The sequence below is a fragment of the Leopardus geoffroyi genome, chromosome E1, assembly GCF_018350155.1.
Source record: "Leopardus geoffroyi isolate Oge1 chromosome E1, O.geoffroyi_Oge1_pat1.0, whole genome shotgun sequence".
NCBI lineage: Eukaryota > Metazoa > Chordata > Mammalia > Carnivora > Felidae > Leopardus > Leopardus geoffroyi.
The window spans coordinates 58,007,084-58,025,059 of NC_059330.1; the positions used below are offsets into that span (position 1 = coordinate 58,007,084).

Sequence of the window (17,976 nt, forward strand, 5' to 3'; positions counted from 1 at the left end):
ATAAATAAACGTTAAAAAAAATTTTTTTAAAAACTTACATGTAACACGTATTTACAGTTATTATTCCGTTCCCGCTGAAAACCAACAAAACTGGCACGCTTCAAGAAAACTTCAGTTTAAAATTGCAAGTGGTTTCCAGCCCCCCATCTCATTTCACTTTCTCCCCTCTTTGGCCTTTCACCCCTGGACCGCCTCTCCACAAACCAGAACATCTGAATTCTCCGCCACGCCATTTCCTTCACCTCCCTTTCCAGGAGGCCGCAAACTCTTCCTTGGCACCTGATCCAAGTTTACTCTTTCGGACCCGGCCCCGAACCCCGTTGCTAACGCCGTCTGTCCTGTCAGGCTGCCGCCTGCCCCTCCGGGCTTCTCCTGCCCCGGTCCCGGTGGGGGGGACGTGGGCTCCGAGCCACACCACCTTCGCCGAGACGCCCAAAGCATCTTCGGGGCCCCCGGCTCTGGGGTCCGTCCTGGCTCCCCCTCTTCGCCTCGGGTCCCCTCGCGCCCCCTCCCCACGGCCGCCTCCAACAGCATCGGACTAGGGCGGCAGCAGCCACGGAGGCCGGGCCCACCCCTGGTCCCACGGCCGACGGGCAGACGCTCACCGTTGTGTATTCAAAGTAGTAAAGGCAGTTGTCGGTCAGAATAAACCAGCGCCTTTTCCAAGTCTTGACCCTGCCACCTGCAGAGCAAAAAGAGACGCGTGTCCGACAGGAGGCCGGCAGGCCGGAGCGGGCTCCGAGACGCACACAGCTCTCCCCTCGAAGAGCGCGAGGGGGGAGGAAGCGGGGGCAGGCACCAGGAGAACACGGAGGCCATGGCAAAATTTACACCCGTGACAAGACACAGAGCCAGAACAGAAGCGCCTTCCACAGAGTGGAAGTCCGTGGGAGCAGGCAGAGCAAGCAGGTCGGGCGGCCCCCGGAGATGAGCTCGGGACGGTGGGATGAGAGCATGGCTTCGGGGAGGGATGCCCGGGCGAGGAGGACACGCAGGGCGAGCCTGACTGGGCCGGAGACGCGCCAGCAGAAGCCCACCGGCGTGGCGGGGACGGGCCCACAGAAGAGAAAGGGGGCAGAGGGGCAGCCCCGGCCCGAGCTACACTGCCGGGTCACCCGGCCCGGGGCACACGTGGAGGGGGCGGGAGGGAAGAAAGGGGGACTCGGACGTGTTAACCCCTCCAGGGGCAAATCTACAGGTTTCCTGGAATGTGGAACTCAGACTCCCGTGGTTTCGCCCTCTGCCCCGCCTTCCTGATTCGAGTGAGCTTCTACTCTGGCTTCCCAGCTTCTGAGGGCCGGTGTCCTACCAGTGGAACCTCCCCAGAGTCCTGGACCAGCCCAGGCGCAAAAAGCGCTCAAGGACCTCCCCAGCCCGGGCTCCCCACCTGGAGCTCCGGACACGACGGGCTGGAGGAGGGGCCGCGCGCCAGACGGGCGCTAAGAGCAGCGGCCGCGAGCGCCCAGGGGCCCCTTCACCCTCCGCGAGGTCTCAGTGGGACCGCAACGCGGGGGCCGCGATCCTACGCGGAGGGGGACACTCGGGAGCGAGGCTCAGCCGTGAGCGGTTTCAGTGAAGCCACGTGTGCGCCCCTCGCGGCCGTGAGCCGAGCCCGTCCCAGCCCCGCCCACGTCGGGCAAGGGGCGGCTTTCTGGATGCGAAGCCCACACGAGTTAGGCCAAGGCCTTCTCGTGCCGTGACATGCGTGCCGTTTTGGAAGCACTTCCTGCTACCCCCGCAGCACGTGCTCTTGTGGAGACTCTGCCTACAGAGAACATCGCTCCCCCGCGCCTTGCAAAGGCCTCTGGGGTGCAGAGCTCTCCTGCCCCTCGCCAGAGGCAGCTGAGAGCAGCGTGCCTGTAAGGCTGTGCCGCCAGGTGCGAGGATGCTTCCCGATGGGGCGTGAGCACTGCCCGTCGTGTGACGGGAATGACGCGCCCAGTGCTGGTCCCGGCATCAAGCGGGACTGTGGGGCTTCCCGGTCCCTCTTCCGGCTCTGTGTGGGGGCCCGAACCCCGGGGAGGTTAAGGGACCCATCGCAAGGCGCCACGGTTCTAAGCGGGCACAGACCCAGCTTATGAAGGGCTCTGCCGTCAGCACGCGCACGCTGCCCACCCGCCGGGGGCCCTGTGCCAGCGCCAAGCGAGGACGGACCCCCTGCGGCCCTTTGCCAGTTGAGGTGAGCCTGTGCCTCCGGTCCCTAAGGCCCTAGGGCATGAATCAGGAGAAAAACCACAGGTGGAAATAGGACATGCATGTGGAAAACGGGAAAGGCTGGGCAGCATCGAAACAAACGAGGATGGCAAAGAAAACAAGGAATATATTTAGAACTGGAGCCGATATGTTATAAAAAGGAAGCCCCCTCCCCCACTCGAGGGCCTGAGAAATCGGCTCTTCTGCCTCGTGGGCCGTCATGCCCACGCAGGGCTCTCTACACGGGACACCTCGACCATGCTGACTCCCATGCGCTCCCCCCACAGGACCACCCAGGGGCACTCGGGGCTTCGGAGGGCATGGAGGAGGGGTCAGATGCGGAAAGGAAGAAGGTGGAAGGAGATCTAGGAGGAAAAGCGAAGCCGGGAAGATTCCCTCCCTGATTATGAAAGCTTGATTTCCCCCCTGACAATCTGCTGCGTTACAGAGACCTCTGCCGTGAGGGATCACGGAGGTCGCGGGGGGACATTTCCATGTTGAAAGAAACAGACATGAAACAAGCAGACAGACCAATGCGCGCACCTAGGACAGTCCCTGTGGAACTCACAGGACCCCTCCCACCCCCGTAACGGCCAGGCGCCCTCTTCCCTAGAGCTGACAACCCCCCAGAAGGTTCTAGCGAATGTCACTGTCGGGGCTGTTCTTCCTACGTGCAGCTCTCCGCTCGAGTAACGCTGGAGCACACGCCTGAGGGGCTCCTCCTCTAGGAAAAACATACTCCCCAAATCAGCAAATGGAGAAGAGACACCAGCAACATGACTAAAGGGCCAATTTTGGGTTTTTAACAATAGTCATTGAAAAAGAGGAGGGAGAAAAACAGAACGTGAAATACGGAGCCGAGGGCGTAATGCGGTCCCCTCATCCCCAGGACTTCTGGGAGGGGCTTCTGGGTTTTGTCTTTTTTTTCCCCAAGTTGGCATCACTTTGAGTTTAGGAGATGCCATTTCCCTGTTTCACGCAAAGGCAAATGTCCCGAGCTGTGTCATTTACTTCCTGTCCCGGTGTGCCTTCTGCTCAGGACACACCAGAAGCACAAGGCACTGGGAGGGCAAACCTCCGTCCCCTTCCTCCTCTTCTCCGCCTGAGAAATTACCGTAATTCACAGGTGCCAGTTTGAATGCAACACACATAGGATTCGCCTGGCCAGTCATTCCAAGGCAAAATCCAGTGAATTCTGCCTCTGCTCTTATGAACCCACCCTTCGGAGGTTTTCCCGCATTACCGCCGTCAGTGAAGTTTCCGTTATTCCACGGCCTGGCACCTAGCTGTCTGATGCACCGTGTACTCGTCCCGAAAGGGAAACCGTGAACCCCTGATCCTGACCAGTTCCCTAGGGACTGTACAGTAAGTTAGAAGCAGCATTAACACTACCACCAGCGATTAAAAAACAAAATAACCAAAAGTGACAAAATAAGAAAACGCTGCAGCAAGTAGAATGGCCTTGGCAGAGCGAGCGAGCAGGTGGGGGGGGGGGGGGTTACATACCTCCTGGAGTTTGGGGCAAGGAAAAGGAGAGCCAAAATCATGGAAACATACAAATGAGGGAGAAAAGAAAATTAAAACAAAGAAATTAAACCCGACTCCTTAACCTTTAAGTGCAACGTATCAGTCATTCATGTCTGCCTGGGGGAGTCAAAATCGAAAATCCCTAGCGGGACACCCGCCACTGCCTGGTGCGTGAAGGGGGCAGCCGGTTCGAACCGCCACACGCCAGCCGGGGAAGGCAATGGCTGCGGCGCTACCGAAAACCGGGCCCCCAAAATGCTACAGGTCGGTCCTCACAAAGCTAACGTGTATCAGCACATCCAGAGTCTAGAGCTGAGAGAGTCTGACGACTACTCTGGGGAAAGTTTACTGTCTTTCTTCAGATGCCGACCACTTTGTGAAGCGTGGGCAAGAACGCGCACACACGTTCCCATGAATACATACGTACATGTGTGTGCACACGAGAACACGCGTTCTGACGGCTATCTGCAAACACAGACACACACACACACCGCTGCAGGCGGCCGGAGGCCCTGCCTTCCGCAGCCTGTGAGCACACGGGGGTGAGTCTAAGTGGCCACAATGAAAACACGATGCGAACGGTCGGTTCCTGGCTTGGAGGAGGTTTAGAAAAGGTAATTCGAGGACCTGAAAACAAGCCCCACATTTCGTTCATGTTTTTTCCTTTTAAAAATACAGGATGCCTCATGAATTTACATGCCATCCTGGTGCAAGAGGCAAGATCTTCTCTGCACTGTTCTAATTTTAGCACCTGGGCTGTCAAAGCTACCACTCAGCATCAGCCCCGAAACAAATTCCACTGGAGGGGAAGTAAATCCAAGCTTGGGTGTACCTTCCCATTTCCAGTGGGTGTCCTCTTAGCTCGACCCGCCGGGCAGTAAAGACACAGAGCGGGACGGCAGTGAGCTCTGGGGCGAGCGACTTTAGAGCCTTATCTTCAAGGGTTCTACTGGCTTTTGAACACAGGAGAAATGCTGACTCACTCGAGAGATGGTCAAGCCTCTGACCAGTGCTTTGAGGAGAATTTATAAATTAAGTCATTAGACCGAAACACAAGGACTTGGGACATGCTCTTTAAAGGAAATAGAAATCCTACCGCTGCCTGGACTAGTCAGAAATGAAAGATTCCGTTTCAGCGGCTCCCAGAGGTGTCAGAGCAAGAGAGAAACAGCTTCCGACTTCACCGGGACTAGCGGCTGAAATGGTAGAGGGGGATCATTCTAGCAAACGCCTCCTGACGACGAGGGAACCGTGCGTCGAAAGGCGGAGGCACAAGAAAACAGGAACGTACGTGTCCTCTCAGGGCCAAAACACCGCTGTGACTACGTCCAGGGGCTCTCCCCATGTTCTGGAACAATTAACGAAATAGTCACGTGTGGGCATGAATGTCACGAAAACCCTACTGCGTCTCCTTTTGGTTACTCTGTCACCTGCACACGAGGCAGGACCACAGGCCTCAGCAACATGGCCTCACTTCTGGCAGAGGGAAGATGAATACTTTTTTTTGTTCTTTTCGGGAATGGGAAAAAAAAAAACCATTAGGGGGGCTGATTTGGCTGGAGAGGAGGCGGGGGCGGGGGGACCACTGCCCGAGGAGGAGGAAGACCGCTGTGGGTGGCGCTGCAGCCAAGGGCTCAGTTTTGCCATGCACACTGCCTGTGGGAGCCGGATGCAGGGGGAGGTGATGATGCGCTGGGGGGGGGAGGGGGAGGCGGGAGCACCAGATACGCTTGGTGTGACGGCAAGTAAAGAGACGGACGCCGCTGGCCACCCTCCCGGGGACCGAGAGGGCAGAGAGGGGAAGAGGGCCAGGTCCTCTGGGAAGTGCCTCGCAACAAAACCTGGTCGATCACCTCCGGAGTGAAACCGTGGAGCGCGCGCCCACGGGAGCCGTGTTCACGCAGAGTGAGTCTGTCCCCGGCGGTATCTACATATCCCACGGGGGCACTGCGCTGACCGTGCGTTCGCTTCCCTTCTGGAGACAGAGCTTGCTGGGAGAGTACGAGTTCACAGCAACTCGTCTGCGCTCTCCATAGCGCCTCCTGTCACCAACCCCCACCACCCCACAGCGCACGTGTGTGTGTGTGTGTGTGTGTGTGTGTGTGTGTGTGTGTGTGAGCGCACGCGTGCGGCCATCCTAAGACTCCGCGTTGGGAGTCCTGACCCAGAGTGCGTTACTTACCGAGTTTCAACAGCCAGCCTTCTCGGTCTGGATTGAAGAAAGTGTGGGTGAGGTCATTCCCGTCGTCTTCTGGGATTTTAAAGGGTTCGTTTTTTATGCTCTCATACAGATTCTGGGATAAAAGAGGACACTGCATGTCTCTGGTTCTAGAAGGATCTTCCCCCTCCCCTTTCTCTTCATTCACACAATAAGCACGTGTTACGGGCCACACGCCTGTTAGGCACCAAGAACAGCAGAGTGTGACCAGTGCTGCCTTCAGGCGGCTCCCAGGGACAAAATAAATAAGGTGCCTAGTGGATAATTAAGAAAGAAAGGAAAGTGGCCGGACTTGCACTCGCGCTTTGAGATTCAGACTCCTAAACCACTGCCCTGTCCCCCAGCGAGCCCCCCGGCCGGCCACACTGCCCGCGCCTTCACGGAATTCACACACTTAAGCGACAGGCCTTTCTCCTGTCCCCGTCCCTGTCTCCCGGTCAGAGCGCGCTCACCCGGAGCAGCTCCTCGGGCAGATCTCCTCCGTCGTTGATGCCGCGATTCATGGCGATGAACCTCTCCACGGTGGGCTTGTCTTTGACGTTGGGGTTGTGCAGGCTGGTGTTCAACATGATGATGGCGAACGAGAGGACGTAACAAGTGTCTAAAGAGAAAAGCAAACAAACGATCAGAAACATCCCACCTGAGGGAACAAGAAATACCCAACGAGATCAAGAACACAAGACGTGCTCTCGAAAGAACGAGACCAATCCACACGCCCGGACGCCCTCTAACTGAAAGTTACATACCACCAACCAAAGAGGGCGGGACACAAAACGGCGCGGCGACTGTTCAGGCCTTACAGGGGATTATTTTTCAGATCGCTAAAGGAGAGCGGGTACTCCGCAGACAACCCGAAAAACAGCACAACGTAGAAGAAAGAAAACACAGAACACCTATGATGCCACCACCCGGTAACAACTTATTTCCTCCATCACACGAACGAACGGACGTGCCCACCGGCAGCACGTGACTAACGTACCTCAGGACGCACCCTCCTGACGGAACTGGAATCGGAACAGACACGCGGTTTTGAATCCTGCCATCTTGCTAACCTTTAGCATTCTCTCGGGGCAATAAAACCTCTTTTTGTACACATAATTTTTTTTAATTCTTTTTTTCACACCGAAGCAGGGCGGACACACAGCGTTCCAGTAGTTTCGGGCGCACGGCACACTGCATGTTACTCCCGCCTGTCACCACGGCGGGATCACGGTGGTATCGACTGGAGTTCCTATGCTGCGCTTTTCGAACTTCTAGTTACAAGATAAGCCAGCCACGGAGATGAAGAACGTGATTTTTAGTGGTTGCAGCACGTGGCCTCACTCACAGACACTACGACGTAGATTCCCACCCCCTCATCCCTCCTCCCTGGACTTCTGGATCCTTCCCAACTTCTCACTATCGTAGCCAACGTCTAAATCCATGTTCCGGGCGTGAACCTTTTGTTTTGGGACCTGTCCGGAGCCGAGGAAGGATCTCGTGCAAAATGGCGGTCAGCACCGGGGAGCGGGACTGCCCTACCTGTGGACTGGAACACGCCGTTATTGCACCGGCAGTATCGCTGGGCGAACGCCTCCATCATGCGGTCGATCTTCTGGGCCTCTCCTGGCAGCCGGAAGCTCCACAGGAACTGCCTGAGTGGTGAGGACGGGCTGTGTCACTGGGCTGGGGCCCGGGGAGGCCCCCGCCTTCCGCAGGTACGGCTGTTAACACTCCCCGTGGATTTGAATCCCAAGGGACGAAGGGAAACCTGCTGGCTGCTGGCTTCTGAAGTGCGCCAACTACTGACTTCCTACTCTAAGACGGGGAATCAAAGGGTTTTCCAAGCCGAAAATTAGAAAAAAATTCACGGGGCGCCTGGGTGGCTCAGTTGCGTAAGCGTCCGACTCCGGCTCTGGTCACGATCTCACGGTTCGTGGGTTCGAGCCCCGCGCTGGGCTCTGTGATGACAGCTCAGAGCCTGGAATCTGCTTCCGATTCTGTGTCTCCCTCTCTCTGTGCCCCTCCCACCTTCTGGGGCGCCCTCCTCAAACTCACTCACCGTAACGCTTGGACAAGGTTAAGGTCAGTGAACTCATGTAACTCCACAAACGCATGAAGAACCTGGATATTAAACTCGTCTCTATCAAGAGAAACAAAAGATGCGGGGTGGGGGTGGGGGGAGCGGAAGTCAGGCACCGACTCTGAGAATCAGGCCGTCCCCAGCCAGGCAGTTTTCCATGCTGAGTGCCACGGTCCCGTGGGCTCCGCACACACGGCAAGGAAGGAGCCACGTCCCTCTGTCCCCACGCCTCCGCGACGCCAGCCACTATTCCCCAGAAGAACCCTCTCAGTGCCAGTGTGGCTACCGCTGCCGTAGGACAAGACTCTCTTCAAGGGCTCAGAGCCTCCCGGAACTCCTGACCAACCCACTCTGCCACAGGTGTCTCTCCAGGCCTTACCTCTCCCCCAGGTAGTCACCGATGGCTGTTTTGTTGAGGCCTTCCCCTTTGTACAAGAACTGGGCGAGGTCCTCGCAAGCATTCTTCAGCAGGTCGTTCTCTATCAAGAACTGGATCCCCTAGAAAAGGCAGCACAGACGCCAACGACGCTCACCCAGGAAACATCCAGAAAGGAGGCGGAAGGGCAGACAAGAGCGGGTGTGGGCGCTCTGGACACACGGGAAGTGTCTGATAAGTACGCGGCGGCTGACACGCGGGGTCGGGGGAGCCCCCTGAGGAGCCACGGCTTAGCGCGGACCACGTGACGCGTGCTCTACAGAAGGGCAGGGAGCTGGGACGGGCGCCGCAGAGACCCCGTCGTAGAGCCCGAGGGCTCCAGCAGCACCTTACCTTTTTAGGGTCCATGTTAAACTTCTTCCTGCCCATGGCCACCTGCTTGTTCCTCTGCATGTTCTTCCTGAAAAACAACCAGCATGGCCGTGTTGGCACGCCAGGCGGTCGGGAAGTCCTGAGAGACCGCCATCGTCCCCAGCTGCATCCATCCGCCGGCTCACAGGGATTTCTGAAAACCCTACCCAGGGAAGCACGGGCCTACGTAGGTCTCAGCGTGGCAGGTCGGCTGGAATCCTGACCCTGACGCCACGTTCGTTTGCTCCTTCTACCCCACCCGTTTCCTTTTTCTTTAACGTGACTTTTAAAGAAACTTTATTAAGGTCGCATGTCCACATCATACGATAAACCCACCTTAACTGTACATTCGAACGACTTCTCGTAAGCTTACGAGGCCGTGCAACCATCACCATAACCAGCTGTAGAGCATTTTCACCACCAGCAAGGGTGTGCTGTGTGAGCTCATCGTGCGTTACCTCCCTCCGCCCGTCCCTTTGCCCACGGGACAAAGGTCCGTGGCCTGCAGCCGCCTCCCGTTGGCACCGTGTGACGTCAGAGCGCAGGAAGCACTCCCACACACGCCTTTTTCGCACACGCGTTCATCTCCCTCGAATGAACAGCGGGGTGCTGACCTGCCGGCCATGGCACGGGCGTCAGCCTCACGTTACAAGAAAGTGCCACGCCGTCTCCCCACGGCCACGCGACTCTATCCCCAGCACTCGCCGACACCAGGGACCCCCGGCCCACTCTCATCTGGGCCGTCTTCTCGTTACTGATTAGCACGTGTTCCACATACACATTCTAGAGGCAAATCCTATTTCAGACACGCGTATTGCAAATGTTTCTCCTGGTCTGTGGCTTACCTAGTCCTTTCTTTTCACAGCATCTTTAAGAGCACAAGCTTTAAATTTTGATGAACCCTAATTTATCCGCTGCTTTAAAGCTACAAATTTTTGTAATGGCAAGTAAGAAGGTTATAATCCCAAAGTGACAACATGGGGCCTGAAAGTGATGAGCTGGCCACTTTCTGCAGAACGTGGGTTACACTAATCTCTAATGGCACCTCCCACACCCGCTTAAAATAACAAAATCAGATGGTCTTAGGAAGCCAGACAGGGGACTTAGGCTTAGAAAAATACAGACGTGTAGTGAGTTAGAAACAGCCCCGTTATCGCATTAAGTACTTAGAAAACGGTCTGGGAACCCCATTCAAAATTAAACTCTGGAGTCACTGACGCTTCACGTGGTTAACCTGCAAACGCTCCTTGTGTGGCGCTATAATGTCCTGCCTACGCGCTCTCCTCCTTGGAAATGGTGCGGGCAGCGTTAAGCTTTTCCTTGGCACAAAGGGAAAACAGAAACTCTAAAATGCAAACACCACGGACAACGAGGGAAGAAACGGCAGTGACCACAGTCCTTTAAGGGCTATTTCAGGCTTTGGGGGCCTTCGGGGTTCCCTGGCTCCACCCCTGCACCCTGCAATGATGTGGAAAGCCCCCATGGTCAGAGCCCCCGCACTGAAGGACCCCAGGGGGTGCGTGTGCTTGCTGGGGACCGAGGACAGAAAGCGCACTTTCTCCGTCCGTGTGCCACACGCAAGCAGGGGCCGGACAGACTCACCTTTCTTCTGTGGACCCCAGGGTTTCGATTTCATTAGCCACGTCTGCTATCTCATCCTTCAGCCTCTACAAAACAGACAGCCCGGAATTACCAGGAGGGCCTGGCGTATGTCCTAGAACTCCCCCCAACCAAAACAAGAGCAAATAAGCCAAAACGAAATAAAGACAACCAGAACAACAAACAAACAAAAAAAAACCTTAACGTGGAAACAGACAGTGGGAAGTTCATCTATTCGACAAATATTTATGGCGCTCTCGCCAGGAAGGAAGCGTTCCAGGGAACCAAAGGTGAGCAAGACGGCCCCTGACCTCGAGGAGCTTACGGTCTAGGACAGAACCTCTAGTCGTGTGCACTGTGCAAAACACAGCCTTCCCACTGAGACACGGCAGCCCGGAGACAGCCTCTCGGAGCCCAGCAGGTGTCGGGAGACTCGGGAAGAGCTGCCCCAACGCCCAGGCTGCGGGGCCGGGGGTGCTTGGCCCGGGGCCGACACTGCCGCCAAGCGGCCGGCAGGGGGATCGTCCGTCCCACGCTCCGGCCTTTGCAAGGCAGGCAAGCAGACCCTCGGACTGGACGGGCTGGACGGGCGCAGCGAAGGAGGCTCTGAGTGAACGTCTGCTCAGGCTTCCCGGCATTTATCAGTGAAACAGGAATCTGAGAATTTGCACAGATGATCAAAGATACTGAAACTGACACCGTGAGCAAGTCTTTCCTCTCCATACTGGGCAGCTCTGGGGTCACAGGGTGTGTCCCCTCCCCGCCCTCCCCTCTCCCAAGCTCCCTGCCCCGAGGGCTAAAAGAGCCCAGCCAATGGCTTCTACGACTTACTTCTACAAAGCGTGGCGGTTACACCAAGGAGCTTGGAAAAACTCTGGTGAAGCAGCCATGGCTGCCTAGGTGTCTCCTAGGGACCCGCAGCCACGCTAAGTCCCGGGTGAGCAGGACCTCATTCAACCCTCACGGCAACCTATCAACCGTGTCTTCGTTGTCAAGTTCAAAGAGCCCAGATCCTTGTGTCTGAAATCACTCCTCCAGAAAGAGGCAGCGCCAGAACCAGACGCGGGTCCGGGCCTGACCTGAGGTCGGTGTTCCAAGCACCTGAGCCTCCCCCACACCCCACGCGGCAGCGCGGGCTCCACTTGGGGGTCACCTAGGACGGCGGACCGGCCGGGCGGGGCCTTCCCAACCCCTCGAAGAGTCCACTTTCTCACGGGCGGAGCCAAAGTGACCGTCAGTAACGAGGCTCGGCCCCGGGCCGTTGGGGGGGGGGGGGTCAACTCCTGACACCTGGTGAGGAGGCTCTGGGAAGGACACCTGTCACACCGCACGTGTCACTGCTGGCACCGCCTACCTGAATGTCGGCCAGCAGCTCCTGCTTTCTCCGCCGGATGTTCTCCAGCTCCTGACGCTCCTCTGCTGTCAGGTCACTGGGAACTACGAGAAAGGAGGGAAATGTTACTAAGAAAGCTTTGTCACCAAAAATAAACAGACTCCAGAGACCACAAAAGGACAAGGACACCACGGCAGCAGCGAGAAGCCCGTTTTGGAAACGGGGACAGCTCTGGCTCCCGTTCGTTCGTTCACCGGCTTCACCAAAGGAAGAGAGCACCCCGAGGAGAGAGCCGCTCTGCTCCACGAGCACTTGCCATGGAAACGAGAGGGAAAAGGCGGCCTGAGGTCAGATGAGGTTGGCCAGGGGTGAAAGGACTGTCAGCCGAGCCCTGGCCATCTTCAGCCCTTACAGCGGGGGCACGTCAGGCCCCGGTGAGCCAGCCTCTCGAGGCCTCGGCCCCTTCGCCGGGCCCACCCCGAACCCCGAACCACTTTTGTGACACCCTTAAGTGGGGGGGAGGGGGGCAGCGGCTGCGAAACCACGTGAACGCTTCGGTGCCATTGCTGGAGGGGGAGGGGACGGATTACACACATACAGAGGAAAAAAAATCTCGAAGGATGTACCCCCCACGGAGTGCTTAACTCTGAGGACTGGGTCACGGAGACTTTTCTCGCTGCTTTATGCCCTTCCGGTTGAGTATGGTGTTTTTAGACTTATTCGGAGAGAGAAAAGGAGAGAGAGAATCCCAAGCAGGCTCTGTGCTGTCAGCGCAGGGACCAATGTGGGGCTCGATCCCAAGAACCGTGAGATCATGACCTGGGATGAAACCAAGAGTCAGAGGCTCCACCGACGGAGCCACCCAGGCGCTCCTGTTTGAACATGTTTCGATAAGCTCTCATCCTGAGAACAAAGTACCGAATTCACAGGCACAGTTCTCCCCACGAAGCACCTCTTCCTCTGAGCCCGCCTCTCCTCGCCCGTAAGCACAGGGACGCGGGATGGAAGCCCGCAGGTGACCCTTCTGAACGTGCTGCGGAAAGCCACGCCGTCCGCGGGGAAAACGAGCACTGGCAGCGGGAAAACCTGGGCTCAGATCCCGGCGCCAGCCCACCACACGCCAATTAGGGTCGCTTTACACAAGTCACGTGGCCTGTTCGGGCCACACGCTGTCACCAGCAAAGCAGGCGCACACGGGCTGCCGCACGCACGGAGTCCAACAGAGAGAGTGCCTCGCACCCCGCCTGGCGTTTAGTGGGAGCTGGAAGGTGGTGGCTTCTGCTTCCTTTGGGACAAGAGCGAAAGGCACCCCTGTGGCCTGACGCAGGCGCCAGCGCTCGGATGCCTGCACGCTCACGCAGGCGCCGAAACGCGTCAGAGCCACACCACGTGGTACAGAAGCCACGGGCCACACGCGGCTACGAAGCACCTGAGATGTGACTGGACCAGTCTGAGATGGACGGTGGGCATAGACTTTACACGGAAAGGGAAATATCTCTCTGATAACGGCTGATGTCGATTACACCCTGAACTCGTAACCTGATAAATGAAAGACGATTCTCAGTGGCTCTCACGTGGGCTACTAGAAAGTAACGCTGCACACGCAGCTCACGTTACGTTTCTTTTTTTGTTTAATGTTCATTTATTTATTTTGACAGAGAGAAAGAGAGCAGGAGTGAGTCAAGCATAAGCCGGGAAGGGGCAGAAAGAGAGGGAGAGAGAGACTCCCCAGCAGGCTCCACACAGCGCGCCCGTGACCTGAGCCAAAACCGAGAGTCGGAGCTTAACCGACCGAGCCACCCAGGTGCCCCTACGGCGGATGTGTTTCTCCCGGACAGCACGCAGCTGGAACAGCAGCCCTGCTTGAAAGCGTAGGACCCACGACTCTCTTTCAAACTGTGACACCGAAACTTTACGGCACGCAGGGGCCAGTTCCCTTCCCCAAACGTTTCATGAAAATCACGGAAGACAACACAAGAGGGTAGAAGCAACACACACAACGACGATACCCACAGCACAGGTAACTCAGCTCCATTAGGTAAGCTGGCCTTTCGTTTTTCTACCCAGCTTTCCCCCTCCCTTGTCCAGAAGTGCCCAAATTTTAAACTTCCCCAAGACGCACTGAAAACTGCACTTGCCATCACGACCCGATCTTCTCCACACATGACGGTATCAAAACCATGCCTTCCCCATGCGAAGCCCACTGACGCCATCATTTTACCCTTCGTTTTCTTAACGGTGGCCTTGAGGTCACAGCAGAACTAATGCATGGGGTCCCACTAACGCTAGAGGCTGCAGGATTCCAGCGGACCCCCGCAATCCAGGCTGGGTCACCTTCCAGCAGTGGCCTCGCTGTGTCCCTGAGAGCCCCGAGGGAGTGCTCCCCTGTGAGTCACAGATCAGCTCTAGTCAGAGCCAACCCTACTTTGAGAGACCACACAAAAGGCGAAACACAGATCCTCCCTTCTAGAGAAAAGCAGGCTTTAAAGGAGTTCACATGCTAACGTTTCTGGATTTCACAGAGCAGATTTTCTAATCCACGAGGACCGGAAGGTCCCTTTAAGAAACAATTTCCGGAGGTCCTGGAACACAAACATTCGTTCTAACATAACAGGTTTTGAAAATTTGAGGCAACAGTTCGTTTTTAATAGCCGTTCCATGGGGGAGAATCATCAGGCTTTGATTTTGAAGCCAGAGACGGCTTAATCAGATCAGCGAGTCCCTGCCCAGGCAGAGGCAAGACTAAGGTCCTCAGAATGAGGCTGACGAAAACCAGAACCATCGTGTAGAAAATTTATATCTCAAGAGCGCTGTGCGCCCCGAGAAACCGATTTTTCTCGTTCCACATGGAAACTCTCTGTGGCTGCTCTGTTGTCAGAACCTCAGCACCCAGCTGTTCTGGGTGAGCGCTCACACACGACCGTTTCTCTAGAAGGCCACCGTCTAGTTTCTGTGCTCTAAATTCAGAATGTGCTGCCGGCCCTCCCCCTTCCGAGGTACTATTTTAGAAACAGTAAAGGCATTTTTACAAAGCTATAAACCTACAACATCAAAGACTACGGGGAGAGGGGCCACTGGCAGAAGAGATTTCAACAAACTTCTGGAACAGAGCAAGCAGAGTGCCGACCCCTTCTGGAAGGCCTACTCCACGTGCCCACCACTGCCACATCCACAGCACCCCGCACACCGGAGATCTTGCACACGTATCCGCCCGAGGCAAAACAGGAGAACTGGGCCAGCAGCTAGGCTGGGGGACCTGGGTGCTGTCCTACAGCAAAGTAGGGCCGCGCCCAGCCGGCCTGAAGCAGCACCCCCCCCCCCCCCCCCGCTGCACACGAGGCCCACCCCGCACGCGGAGCTCCCATCGAACCTGCCCCGTGTCTTTCCTGCACCCACGGAGGCAGCGGAGCCCACAGCCCGAACAAGAAACAGCAAAAGCCCACCCTGGAGCAGAACAAAAGAAAACTTGAAAGAACAGAAAACCCTGGAAGAGGGACAACGAAAGAACACACTCCTAGATACTAAACGTATTTTTGTCCCCCTGCCAGAAACGGATCTCAAGATAAAGGTGAGCTACTCCCGCAGAATAAAGAGTCAAAGCACTTGAAAAGAGCAGAAACGGACTCAGTGTCCTGAGGTCCTTGCAAATCCCACAGAGAAACATACGTTGTAAACGTTCGGAAGTTGGAAAACAAATTCAAGAATTGGAGGATTAAAGAGGGTCCTAGAACCTCCGTGAGCAGGAAGGGAAAGGAGGGTGTGGCTGGTTCGTGCTGGACCCTGGGGGCTTTCAAGGGTCCACATGGGAACCACTTTGACCCTGGAATTCTCAGTCAACTGGGAGGGCAAAATAGAATCATTTCAGACACAGGAGGACTCCACGTTTGTCCCCCCGTGCTCCCTCAGGAGGAGGAAGACGTGTTCACAAGGATGGGGCTCCCTCGGGAGCACACACCCCCACACGCATGGACAGAATGACCGGATCAGAACAGGAGACCGATGACGGGCTGCGAGAGCCGCACCCCAGAGAAGCAATGGGAAGGCAAGGGAGGGGTCCTGGGCCTTCCCTCCGCAGCACCAGGACGATCACTGGAAACAGAGAAAACGACACGGAAGGGGAATCACGAGGCAGCCACGGCTGGCGGCAGGCAGCGGAAGGTAAGGGGAGTCCACTGGACCTGGGCGCTGGGACCGGCTCCCGAGGGGGGAGCCCAGCAGAGCACACGCGGGCCCCGGGCCGAGCCGCAGGAACATCCTCGCGACGGCGCGGCGTATCCGCCGTCACCTTGCGGAGCCGGCCCGCACACACAGCACAAAGGCTAATGGAAATCACGCGGTACCTGCCGCGAAGGCCGGGGGAGGGGCGAACGGAAAGGCAAGGAGGGCGCCAGGCACCTGCTTACAAAAAGCAGCGACAGACCTACAAAGTCGGGAACAAGAAAATGACGTCGGAAACGTGTGAAGGGAAGTTCCAAAGGTGAAAATAAAGGAACCAACAAATGGGACAGGGGGACAGTGAAGAGGAAGAGGACACACGGTGAGAGAGGTCAAGAGACCATCTCTGACGCTGACAAAATAGTCAGCGGGATGAGAGTATTAATATGCATGTGGCAGCACCTACCGGTCGCTGAAAGCCAGAAAAAGTTAATTACTAGCGGCTGCTTCTGGGGAATGGGTCTGGGAAGAGAGGGGGGGGCCAAGGGCTCCCGAATACTCGCTTAAAAAAAAAAAAATACACGTAGGTGCTACTGCATTTTTAAGATGAAAAAACGTTAATCTACGTTACCAGGAACGACGGGCCTTCCATGTCCTGGTGGTCGCAAGGAAGCAGCTCCTGGCTAATTTGCAGTGAGAATGAACAAGACGTTTGTTCACATGTACTCCGATGCCGTCTCCTGACATTAACCACAGGCTCTCTGAGCCCCCCTGCATCCCACACTCAGCCACCTTAAATCACAGCACTGCTTCCCTTCTGGTTCAGCAAATCTTCCAAGAACTTTTCTTTCTAAAGGGGGGCAGCTTTAGATCTCATCGTTCTCGTGCAATTGTTCCCGAGGCAAGGAAAACCCCAGCACTTAAGAACACGGACCACCTGCACTTAGCCTCTCATCAAGGTAACATGCCCCGTTCAGTACCAGCCTTCACCCCCACATTGCCCACGAGGAAAACAGATGCCACGGGGAAAATGCTTCGTGTCACTTAATAGCAAGAAGAATAGAAACCGTGGCTGGGGAGCCCAAGGGGTGAGTGACCCAGCCCACCCCACCCCCGCCCCCGGGTCCGGCAGGGCAGGCCGCTTACAGCCACGTGCACCCCGAACCCAGCGTTGCCGGACAAGCAGCATGGGCCCCACGAAGGGCATGTATCCACGCCGTGGCTTTCCCTCGAAGCCATGAGGGTTAAACTGTAAAAGATGGGCTGATGGGCCAGATGGCAGAGCAACAAACAACTCCTCCCTCCCCCGACTGACACGTGCTGCAGCCACGCTTCTGTGCCAGGAAGGCGGCTGAGCCCCCTTCTCTTGAAAAGAAGGGCAACCGGGGAGGCAGCGGCCTGAGCACAAAAGGCGGGGAGCAGAGCGCCTGGGGGTCTGGGGGCCTCGGGAATGATTCCCGCAAAGGTTAATTTACAAGGTGTCCCCCTTACAGCAGGGGGACCGGTCCAGGATGGGCCCTCCCCAGTCCCTCGCAGGGTTCCAATTGAACCAAGGGGATTAAAGTGCCCACAACAACAAGGGGCCATTGTGCTCAGCTGTGAACAGAAAAGCCACACAAGGGAAGCTTCCATTTATTTCTTTATTTCAACGTTGCTCTGCAGATTTTACCAGCAGGCAGAGCCCCTGAGCTGAAATGTGCTCCAACCAGCATACACAAAGGAGGACTGTCTTAAAGGGACAGCTCCCATCGATACGCACATGGCGCAGCCACTGCTCCCCGCTCCGCAGCCGCGGCCGCGAGCAGGTGCCCGGCCATCCGCCATGAAGTTCAACAGAAAAGGCAGCTCTTCAGGCGGCAGTCCCTGCTCAGCAGGAGTGCCGGCAGCCGCCCACCCAAGTGGAGGACCCTGTCCTACATCCCCGGGGTGCTAAAGATGTGCGTCCACAGGCCCTCCGGCTACGCCCGCTCCCTCTGCCAGCCTGTAAAGCACAGCACTTGTCTTCTTTTTCCAATCCTAATCTTCACCCATCTTATATACAGCCCCTGCCTTTCGGTGGCTAAGAAGGGTCCAAATTTAAACCAGCACAGCAGGGAAATGTT

At 56.6% G+C, this 17,976-nt stretch overlaps 1 protein-coding gene and 1 non-coding gene across 4 annotated transcripts in view; both read right to left on the reverse strand.

Annotated features, from left to right (window-relative positions):
• The window catches only part of CYTH1 (cytohesin 1), a 78,513-nt gene that overhangs the window by 8,759 nt on the left and 51,778 nt on the right, over positions 1-17,976 (reverse strand). For 2 of the 3 annotated variants that reach the window (XM_045490957.1, XM_045490956.1), the window contains exons 2-10: positions 11,741-11,823; positions 10,390-10,454; positions 8,770-8,836; positions 8,380-8,498; positions 7,980-8,060; positions 7,460-7,572; positions 6,391-6,539; positions 5,903-6,014; positions 606-682 (exon numbers count right to left, since the gene is read on the reverse strand). In XM_045490957.1, the coding sequence (XP_045346913.1) occupies positions 606-682; positions 5,903-6,014; positions 6,391-6,539; positions 7,460-7,572; positions 7,980-8,060; positions 8,380-8,498; positions 8,770-8,836; positions 10,390-10,454; positions 11,741-11,823 (866 nt within the window). Of the gene's footprint in view, positions 1-605; positions 685-5,901; positions 6,015-6,390; positions 6,540-7,459; positions 7,573-7,979; positions 8,061-8,379; positions 8,499-8,769; positions 8,837-10,389; positions 10,455-11,740; positions 11,824-17,976 lie in introns of all 3 variants that reach the window. The other variant, XM_045490958.1, reaches the window with a different exon arrangement.
• Positions 4,389-4,490, reverse strand: LOC123604717. Its single transcript, XR_006715452.1, has one exon. It is a non-coding gene; the product is annotated as a U6 spliceosomal RNA (small nuclear RNA).